The 10899-nt window shown below is 51.0% G+C and overlaps 1 protein-coding gene and 1 long non-coding RNA gene across 3 annotated transcripts; one reads left to right on the top strand and one right to left on the bottom strand.

Moving 5' to 3' along the window:
- Positions 1–3079: 3079 nt before the first annotated feature.
- On the bottom strand, positions 3080–6266 carry COPS7A (COP9 signalosome subunit 7A). Of its 2 annotated transcripts, XM_048051595.2 has the most exons (8): positions 5988–6266; positions 5818–5893; positions 5280–5368; positions 5002–5204; positions 4423–4528; positions 4015–4166; positions 3628–3693; positions 3080–3352 (listed from the first exon to the last, which is right to left on the bottom strand). In XM_048051595.2, exons 1-7 carry the CDS (start codon positions 6147–6149, stop codon positions 3654–3656), a joined length of 828 nt encoding a protein of 275 aa, XP_047907552.1. In that variant the 5' UTR covers positions 6150–6266; the 3' UTR covers positions 3080–3352; positions 3628–3653. The 2 variants fall into 2 exon arrangements, with proteins under 2 accessions (XP_047907552.1, XP_047907551.1); XM_048051594.2 differs by having other exon boundaries at positions 3080–3693; positions 5988–6265.
- LOC125180592 (uncharacterized) lies at positions 5120–8984 on the top strand. The gene is made up of 3 exons (XR_007159282.2): positions 5120–5234; positions 5426–5504; positions 8093–8984. It is a non-coding gene; the product is annotated as an uncharacterized lncRNA (long non-coding RNA).
- The last annotated feature ends 1915 nt before the right edge of the window (positions 8985–10899 follow it).

Genomic DNA, 10899 nt, shown 5'->3' with positions numbered 1-10899 from the left:
TAAAAACCCACGGTTGCTTCTCGTCATAGGAGATGGAGGTGCCTGGCAAAATCCAGACATCGCTCTCCACAGTCAGGTGTAAAGTGGCAGGAGGGGGGATGGAGCAATTCAGCCCCCGTCCGAGTTGCTGCCCTCTCCCCTTATTTAAACCCAGACGTACAAGTCCTACAGATAATGCACAAAGAGGGCTGCAGGGAACGACTGCTCAACCGGCCTTACGCTCCCCGTGCCAGGGCTGGCGGAGCTCCTGCTCCCAGAGCTGGGACTCGCACATCTCTTCATGCCTTCCCCTCTACAGCCCGCTGAACCCCATTCTTTTGCCTGTGCTTTGGCTGTCTCGTGTCCAGGTATTTCTGTCTTGCTCTGCTCAGGGCCTTTCTCTTCTTTGGGAGAAAACAGGGTTAAAAACACAAAGACGACATTTAAAATTAAAATTAAAACTTATAATAATAATGCTCGGTACTTATCTCACTCTTGCCATCTTCAAAGTGATTTACAAATGTTAACTAATTAATTAATCTCCGCATCCTCCCTGACTGAAATTCAAAGTCAAGGCTGCAGTGAACAGGAAAATAAAAAGCATGGTTTTCAGGTGAAGGGCAAAGCGAAACCTCTGCTCCTGCCTGCTATTTGCCATCAGGCAAGGCAATTTGCAGCGATATTTTCATTCTACGCCAAGCAGCTCTCACTTATTTTTCAGTCATACAAAAGGTCTAGAGTAATTTTATCTGCTACTGTCTGCTTCCTTTTTCTTAATCTCCCCTGTTAGCCCCTCGGTCCACGACCAGCCCTTCCCAGGGAGCGGGCGATTTCGATGCACACAGACATCACTGCCTCTCCCAGACACTTGGAAATGCGGAGAGCGCGGTGACCTTCCCCACCGAGAAAAACAGCTGAAGGTGACGTGATGCAGAGAGAAGAAGGCTCAAAATAATTCAAACAAAAGCCGAAGGTGTAGTCACAACCCCTTGCTGCGTTTTATGGAAAGCAGGACTCATCAAGTAAACTCACTACTTCTGCCAATTAGTCAGACATCGATGGGAGACGAACCTCTGCGCTCCTGCGGGCAGATTCACATTTCCTGCCCGGACAAAGTTCAGGGCCTTCTGTTGTCCCATTAATTTTTTTGGCGGTTTGCTCACACGCAGAAACCCAGGTTCAGGGAATCAAATGTTAGTATTGGCACAAAGTGAGAGGCAGAACTGCGTGGGGGCAGCAGTCACAATGTCAGCGTACATCAGCTTTCGCTGTCACAGAGCCACCACGCAGTGTGACGCTCGCAGCTGGCTGACTCTGCTCCAAGACAGTTTCAAGGATGCACCCTCCGAAGAACCTGATGGCTTTTTCAGGGCACCTCACAGCAGCCAATTTCAGTGATTTTTTTTTTTTACAGACAGACTCTTAGTATCACCCAAGAACGGGTTAAGCAACACCTAGTCTACGAAAACCCACACAGATGGCCATTAGCTGTGTTACTGTTACTTCTTTATCAGACAAGTCCCCATACCACTTTCCATTTTGTCCAGGATCGGTGGGCACATAGTACTGACACAAATAGGAACTTTTTTCCTCAGTGTCTGCAGCTACCTCCAAGAATCCCTGAAAAGCACCTCCTTTAAATGTTCTGGATGCAAAGCAATTACACAAGAAACTCTTTAAATAAGATTTACATTTCATCCCTGCATTACAGACGTGTTCATAGAATCATAGACTGGCTTGGGTTGGAAGGGACCTTAAAGATCCCTTCCAACCCCCCTGCCATGAGCAGGGACACCTCCCACCAGCCCAGGTTGCCCAAAGCCCCATCCAGCCTGGCCTTGAACACCTCCAGGGATGGGGCATCCACAGCTTCTCTGGGCAACCAGTGCCTCACCACCCTCATAGTAAAGAATTTACTCCTTATATCTAATTTAAACCTACCCTCTTTTAGTTTAAAGCCATTATTCTTTGTCCTATCACTACATGCCCCAACAAAGTGTCCCTCCCCAGCCCTCCTGTAGGCCCCCTTTAGGTACTGGAAGGCCACTGAAAGGTCTTCCTGCAGCCTCCTCTTCTCCAGGCTGAACAACCCCAACTCCCTCAGCCTGTCTTCATAGGAGAGGTGCTCCAGCCCCTTGATCATCTTTGTGGCCCTCCTCTGGACATGTTCTAACAGGTCCTTGTCCTCATGCTGGGGGCCCCAGAGCTGGATGCAACACTCCAGGTGGGGTCTCACAAGAGCAAAGGGGGAGAATCACCTCCCTCACCCCGCTGGCCATGCTTCTTTTGATGCAGCCCAGGATACAGTTGGCTTTCTGGGCTGCAAGAGCACATTGCCAGTTCATGTTGAGCTTCTCATCAACCATCACCCCCAAGCCCATCTCATCAGAGCCGTCCTCAAACCATTCTCCACCCAGCCCAGATTTGCACTTTGGATTGCCCCAGCCCAGTTGCAAGACCTTGCACTTGGCCTTGTTGAACTTCAAAAGGTTTGCGCAAGCCCAGCTCTCACGCCTGTCAATGTCCCTCAGGATGGCGTCCCTTCTCTTCTGTGTATTGACTGCACCACACAGCTCGGTGTCAGTGGCAAACTTGCTGAGGGTGCACTCGATCCCACCGTCACTGTCACCGACAAAGATATAAAACAGCGCCGGTCCCAGTACTGACCCCTGAGGAACACCACACTAGCTACTGATCTCCACCTGGACATTGAGCCATTGACCACAAATCTTTGAGTGCAACCATCCAGCCAATTCCTTACCCACCGAGTGGTCCATCCACCAAATTCATGTCTCTCCCGCTTAGAGACAAGGATATTGTGCAAAGCCTTTGACACTGTCCCACACAAGCCCAGGTAGGTGATGTCAGTTACTCTTCCCCTATCCACCAGTGCTGTAACCCCATCGTGAAAGGCCACCAGGTTCCAACAGAATCTACTATTCTAACAGAGCTAATGTGGCACTTCCTTTTGGAAGGGGAAGTATTTTGAAGGTACTGCACCCAGAAGCGGGGCAGGGACTCTCACTATCATGGTTTATTTTGGAACATCCAAAATCAGTATATGAGACAGAGAGACACCACCACAGGAACACAAGTCTGCATAGATATGTCCATAGATCTATATTTTTATTGTTTTATATATATTTATAATATATTTATATATTTTTAAAAGAATCCCTTCAAAAACTACCCTCCCACCTAGCAAAACAAAGTTTAAACAACCAAAGATGGCAGCTGCATCCTGGAACAAAGTGTCCCAGGGGTCTCATAGAGCCAAAATGATTGCTGAGCACCAGTGCACTCTTTCCAAGCTTCTGTGATGCCCTACAGATGCAAAGGTGACTGACGGACTTTTATGGCTCTTTAAATTTACCTGTCAGAAGACAGGGAGAGAGAAAGAAACACATGATCGTGAGGATGGGAGCCTGAGGGGCAGGGGAAACAGCAACGCATTCAATTGGAAGCTTAGTGTGTGAAACGCTATGATGAAAAAGAGGGAAGCACTGCCTGGAAACGAAGTAAAGGAGATAGGAAAGAGAACAAACATGCAGAAGAATTAGTTGGCAAGATGGATCTCAGAGATGAGCTCAGAAGCATCACACTTGGGACCCTTGCTACCCCTCCATCCCCCAAGTCTCTTCCTCCTACCCTCCCAGTTGTGAAGGGAGATCCAACTAGTTTGATTTAGACCAAATCTTCGCACTGCCCCGGAGCCTGTGGAGAGAGGGGAAAAAAAAAAGAAATCAGACTGAACACCAAATTTCATGCCTGACTTCCTCTTCTAAATGTACACAGAGAAGAGCAGCTGACATTCTTTGCGAGAGAAGAAGAGAACACAAGGAAGGCTTATGAACTCGGCTTCAGTTAAAGAGCTGCAGAGACTTCCCTCCAAGTCAGCAGGAGGCAGAAGTCTGCTGGGACCATCCCACATCCAGGGAACACAGACCCCTGCAGTCCCTGACCTTACTGCTTTGTAACAGAACTCCCCTGAATGCGCACAGACAGTGGCTATATTTGTTTGCCACCACTCCTCACCCTTTGGCTTTGGAAGTTTTCTTGCTGGCCTGGCGCTGGTTGGTGCCAGGGGCTGGCTCCCTGAGCTCTGTTAGGTGCTGTTCCGGGTCTTGGGACGTAGCTGCTGCAGCAGCTGCTGTTGTCACTTTAATTGTCTTCTTCAGATTTGCTACCTGAAACAACAATAAAACAAGAACCGAGGAATTTCCCCATTTTTATTTTTTAAGACCTGCAAACACAGGTCAAAGTGCTAACAGCTGCCCAGACCTTGGCACTGCAGAGGAGTGTTTAGCTGATTTAGGGTTCTTCAGGCACAACCACGCAGGGGGTTGCAACCTCATTTAAACAACGACTGTAACAATGACCAAATACTGGTTCCAGTCATTTTTAAGCGAGGGGTACTAGCAGCTCCCTCCTCAGCCCACTCACCTCGCTCTCTATCTGCTGCTTAAGTGCCAGCTGTTGCTCTTTGTGTTGGTTGGCTCGGCTAACCTGTTCTTCGATGCCAGACAAGACAACTTCACAGCCCTGGCACCTGTAGAGAAGAGGTAAAGCTGAACAGGACAGGTAATGTATACTGCACAGAAAAAAAAAATAGAAAAAAAATATGAAAGATGACAAATTTAACTCTATAGAGACCAAACAGCCTTGAAGGTGATGGCTACACCAGGCAGGGAAGGCACAGGAGCAGCAGTCCAATGTAATAATATAGTGCCATTATTACCTGGGAGGGGGACAAATAACAAAGTCACACTAAGTTAGGAGCTACAGATGTATACTCAGAAAGCCTCCTGCTGGCAGCCAGGACTGGTTGCAAAGGTTGCTGCAGTTTTCTCACCCCTCCAGCACGGAGAAATTTGGAAAATTATTTTCCACTGCGAGATGGGAAAGGGGATAGAGAAGGCCATCTCACTACACTACCCCCCAAGAACACACAGAGGACCTGGTGAAGCCCCTGACCACTCCTGCGACCTTTTTAGGTGTTAGTATGGGGGGCTTCCTCCTCACCACTCCTGCAATGTGCGGGTGATGGTGCTTAGCTCCTCCCTCCGGATGTCCCTCCCAATGCTGTAATCCACCTCCAGGCGCTGGTTCCGCTGATCCAAGCTCCCTCGCAGCACATCTGCGTACACAGCCTCAATCACAAGGTCCTCCAGTTGCCGGACATTCTTCAACTGTAGCTGCTCCAGCAGCACTGAATAGGGGATGCACTGTGGAAACATGACAGTAACTAGCATGAGGTAATCCCAGAAGAACGAGAACTAGGGGTAAAATAGGGGCATTACCTTGATCTTGGCAGCCAGAGTGACGACTGACAGGTGCCTCAATTTATTCTTCTGAGCCTCTGTCAAGGGAGGGAGGTTTGCTGCTTCAGCTATCACCAAAGGGAAAAACAGGTATTAGAATTTATGCCTCATCTTCCATTTCCCAGTCCTGCGACAGAAGTGTCTGCACCGTACCCATTTCTTAGAGCTTCTGCGCAGCAATCCCCAAAGCAACACTTTGTCTTGGTAAGCTATCACCGTTAATTCACAGCCCCAAAGACCTTTTCCTGAGCAGCCTCTCCGTGCCTTATTTACGGCGGTCTCCACATCCCAGCGGGTACCTAAGTCTTCCCCCCCCCCCCCCCCCTCCAAAACATCTCTGCCAAGACGTTCTTGGAAATTCCCCGTGCAGCGTTAATTATTGCCAGGTCTGCACCAGTCTCGGGCCCACTGGGGGGGGGGGGGGGGGTCACAATCCTGCCGGGCTGGAGGCACACGGGTGCTGCGCGGGGCCCAGGGCTGGTGCAGGGCCCGGGACGGGCGAGGGGCCCGCGCTCACCCAGGTAGTCGGCGTAGGTGCCGTAGGCGAAGATGGTCAGGAGGCGGAAGACGGGCGAGAACTCGCTGTCGGCCAGCTGCGGGACAGAGGGGTCGGGTCAGGCCCCGCGGGGCACGGGGCACAGGGCCGGGCCGCGGGCGCTGCCGGCGGCGGGTCGGGGCGGGCCTCACCTCCCGCACGGCCGGCATGTCCAGCAGCTCCCCGAAGACGTAGATGCCCGGGGCCTCCAGCACCTGGTGGATCAGGCTGGCCAGGGCGGCGCCGCGGGCGGCCTTGGCGAGCAGCAGGAACTGCTCCTGGCTCTGCCCCGTCACCTTCCCCTCGGCCGCCATGCCACTGCCGCCGCCACCCGCACCCGCGGGGCTCGGCACGGCCCCGCCGCGATCGCTCCTCGACGCAGGCCCCGGCCCCGGCCCCGGCCCCGGCCCCGCCGCCGGGAGCCACCCCCTGCCCGCCCCGCCGCGGCTCCTCCGCCGTCGCAAGCGGCCGCTTCCGGGTGTGGCGCCGCCTCCTCCTCCTCCTCCCCCTCCTCCTCCTCCTCCTCCTCCTCCTCCTCCGCCTCTGCCTCCCCGCGGCCCGGGCGCCGCCTGCGGGCCGCGTCCCTCGCCCCTCGCCCCGCACGGGCCCGCGGGTGGCTGCGCCCGACAGGAACACGGGGCCCCGAGCTCATCTCGGCGTCCGCGTGTGGTGTCCCGGCCCTTTCCCTGGGTCCCCTCGAGTCTGAGTTCCTGATGTTGGTGGCCGCAGGAGCCGCTCCCTGCTCGCGGCGTGGCCCACACACCTCACATCGCTGCTCTGGGGCAGGCGGGAGGTGGCCGGGGAAGCGGGGGAAGGCCGCGAGTCCGTGTCCTCAGAGGTGGCAGGGCCTGGGCTTCTCCGTACAGCGGGAGTAGCGGAGGTGGCCTCACAGGGCTGAATCAGGGCCGTGAAGGCAGGTTACAGGGCGGCACTGACACCAGGAACAGCTATCACCTCCCTACTTTCACTTCTCTCATCCTTTATTTGGGTGCAGTTCACCACGCCCTTACACCTGATGCATTCACTCACCTACGCCGGCACAGAGTGCATGCAGATCAGGTTAAAGCGTAGCCCTGCTGATCTGTCGTGTTTATTGCTCTCTCCCCCACCCCCTTGCCAGCTCCTTCCATCTCAGTTTTATCTCTCTATCGATCTGTTTCTCTCACACTCTCTGACACGCTTGCTGCCTTTCATTATTAGTCAGATAAAGTCAGGCAGCCTGAGCATCCCAGCGACAGCAGCCTCCCTCCGTTCTTTTCCTCCGCTTGGACCCTATGTGCTGTGTGCACGGACCCCACGTCTTTTTCCTGCTCCTTCTTCGTCCTGCGTGGAGCTAAAACAAGGGCAAAGACTGAATCACATCCTGAGCTCACTAAATAAGAAGGCTATCATCTTAAAATATGCGAGCTCTCATGAGAGCACAGTAACTTACCCGTAACTTAGCAAAGTCTTTGCCTCATCCCTAGGTCAGAGTAGTGGGTATTGGGATTAAATTCCAGACTCCTGGAGTCATTACGTCCCATGCTTCCATTTCATTTTGCTAAAAAAAAAAAAAAAAAAAAAAGAAAAAGTGCCTATCTTTATGGTTACAGGGAAATTTTGAAATGAGATCTTTGTGTAACCTAAAGAGTCAACAGTGGGAAGCAAAGGGCGTAGATGAAAGTAAGCCTTTATTGCATTTCAAAATTTTCAGATAAAAAATCTCATAATACCGTGAGGTCGTGGGTTGTTATTTATGAGTGTTTGGGATTTCTAGTCCTCTCTGCACCTACCTCTAGCATCACCCTTCTCTTCTCCCCAGAATGAAAGCCCCGCTCTCTCCTTGCTGTAGATCCACCTTCTCTCCTATGCCTTCACTGCCCCACTTTAAAGCCCGCAGAGCCATGCTGTATCATTCTGGGTTGTTTCTCTCTTTACCACTGCAGAATCCAAATAACTTGTCAACACGCTGATGGTTTTTCTCCAGCCCTTCTCCAAACATATCCAGGGTCGCATCTTCTGAGACGATTTTTCACAACTCTCTGCAAACACCACAGGCTCCTAGGCAAAAGTCTTGTAAGGACAAGGGAGTGAATCTCTTTGGGCAGCAACATGACACGGAAGGGTTTTTACCCTGTAACCTGTACTAGGTTAATGCACGCTGGGTCGTAAGACCTGTACCTGGTTACACATAGGGCAGGGCAACACCAGTTGCTTACAGAGGAAAATAAAAGGAGGGTAACTGCATGGTAACTCTTCTTTCTGTATGCTCTCACAGCCCGCAGGACTTTGCAGACCGGGAACTCCCTTCCAGACAGGCTTCCAGTCATGATTCAAAGACTCCAGAAGAGAGAGGACCTTTCCCTTCACGTGGTAGCTTGTTTCTGTGATTATTAGTCACTCTTCATTGTCTGTCTCTTGTTATTCTCTGCCAGAATACCTGGTATACTTTTCCTCAGGAAGGAAATCATACTACAGTCAGGTCATGTCTCTTTTTGCCTTTTGATAAATTAAACAGTTTGACCTCATTAAATTACGGAGATCTCCAGCCTCTGGATCATGTCTGATTCAAAATTATTTTTAAAACACAGACCATGAAGCAGTGAATGGTTTCCCAGCATGGGGCCCGCCCAAATCACAAAGAGAGGTCTCCTCACTTCTGCTGCTTAGTCCTGTCATTGCATGGTCAGGCACCGTGTCAGATCCATTGCTGTGGCCTGGCCCACTGGGATTTTCTGTCTGATATGATCCCTAAATCCTTTTCAGATCACCTCTTTTGGGGACTGAAAGATGTTCCCTGCGGACATGGACATATCTACCCTGCGGACATCTTTTCCTGTTCAGAGCCATACAATTTGCTTTCAGTTGTCTTACAAGAAGTTTTATGAGAATGACCACCTTACTGAATACAGCAGATCATTCTGTGCTGGTCCTAACCTCATTATTTTTAACACCCTAATAATATTTGTGTCCTCAGAAAACTGTGTCAGAATAAACTGTATCTATTCACCAAGCACTGAATAAAGTGTTGACTCATACCTGACCCGGGACTCACTCCTGGGCATCCACATAATAAAGACCTCCATTCAGTGGTGGACTTCCAGGGGCAGCCCCCTTTGCATGTGGTAAAACGTGGTTAATCAATTCACTTAATCTCCTGCTCTGTTAATGTTGCATAATGCTATTTTTTTCTCATCAGAATGTTTTGGGGTATTAATGCCTCCAGGAGCCTAGATAGATCTAAGCCATCACCTTTTCCAAAAACAAACCCATAGTCACATCAAAGACTGACGAGAACAAAACAAGTTTATGCAGCAAGATCAGTTTCCTCCAAATCAGACTGATTGGCATTAGCTGGAGAATCTCATATCAGCTCCTCTCTTGCCTAGAAATGTTCAGGTCCTCTGTTTGCTCTTTACAAATACCGGCACAGCGCTGCTCTTCTCCAGCCTTCTGGGAAGTCTCTGATATTCCAGAGCTTATTATAACCAGAGGTTTTGTGAGCAACAGGACCGAGGAACCCGGCTTCTGTTTGGATGCGTTGCCTATATTTTCTATATTTCCCACTGCCATGCCACCGACCAGGGTATCTCGATGACACCCCTTCTGCAGTCTGCCACAGCTGCGAGTCCTTTCCCCTTGCCCGTAGCCTGTGTCACTGGGCTACTTGTCCAGTGCTCTCTGACATACACAGCTTTCTCCATATTTTCTGCTTAATTTATTTTGGCCTGCTGGCTGGACTCCTCTGACCGGTGGGGTTTTGCCCAGCAGCGTGGCTACGGGCTCTCCTCCAGCACAGTCACTGACAGCATCTCTCCTCTGTCAGGCTGCCAGTTTTCATACAACTTACTGGAGCTTATTTACCTTTCAGACTCTGTTTCTTTTGTCAAACCTGGCTGAACACGGCCCATGGCAACTGACAGACAAGCAGATGGACAGACAGATAGCAGGGCAACCGTAGAGGCCTCACTGCCCTCAGGACACAATGCTAAATAAGAACAGCAGTGGTCCACTTGGCCTCAGGACTCTGGTGGAAATGATCTGTACACGATGACTGTGCCAGACAGAAATAACAGCCTTGTGTCCTTCCCAGTTAAGATGGGGCAGGAAGGTACTTCTTTGTCCTCATTGATCCTTGTACAAATCCTGGTCAAATATACAGCAGAGAGAATTTTTACACTTCCATCTTTTTTCCATCACTACACCTTAACATGAACACCCTGAGTAATACTTCATGCTTAACATCGCTTTCGTTATCCTCTTTCCACAGCTATCCACCTGCACCTCCACCAGCCCACTTGACTCCATCTCTTCACTGAGATTTCCCTGTAATTTCTTGCTAGCTTTCCTTTGAGCCCACCCCATCCTAAGTACCTCATTTCACCACTCTGCTGGTCCAAACCTGTGCTCTGAAACAAGCATGCCTTTCCCTTTATGTCCTGATGTAAGTGTGACATCAGCCCTTGTGCTCGCCGTTCCTGTCACCTCGATGGCTTTCCTGACTTCCCTCACACCTCCCAGGGTCTCCTTGGTCCCTACAGCACCTTCCTCCTCCTCATTCTCTTCCCTGTCTCTGGCTCCTTTTGCTTCCTCCTGTAGTTTTGCTCTTCAGGGGGATTTTCAGTGTTTGCGTCATCTGGATTTTCGCCCTTTAACTGACCTTTCCCCGGTTGAATTTTCTCGTCTGTTTTGTGCTTCCCAATTATACTAAACACATTCGTCATAATTCGAAAAGGTCAGAAAGAGCCTCCGTGGCTGAGGTAGCCCCTTCCAGAGCTTTCTACCCTCAGCTACCCCCCGACGAGCGGCAGGAGGGTGCAGAGGGCAGGGAGCTGGACAGAGCTCGCAGAGCACGAGGGTGCAGACGGAGCCTGCGGTGGGTGAGAAGCACGCCTTGGTTGTGCCAGGGGCTGCCCCGGCCGCATCCGTACAGGTGGTTGTGGGCAAGCGTGCAAGGATTGGCTGGGCGAGCCTTGTACAGATCACTTGTACGAGTCCCAGGAGGGTGAGAGATGAAAAGGCTGGCGAACGCGACAGAAGCCCAGATAATCTCTGACATAAAGCCCTGTGTACGTGCGGGGGACA

This window comes from Anser cygnoides, chromosome 1, assembly GCF_040182565.1.
Source record: "Anser cygnoides isolate HZ-2024a breed goose chromosome 1, Taihu_goose_T2T_genome, whole genome shotgun sequence".
NCBI classification, from domain to species: domain Eukaryota; kingdom Metazoa; phylum Chordata; class Aves; order Anseriformes; family Anatidae; genus Anser; species Anser cygnoides.
This window is presented reverse-complemented; position numbering and strand designations above follow the sequence as displayed.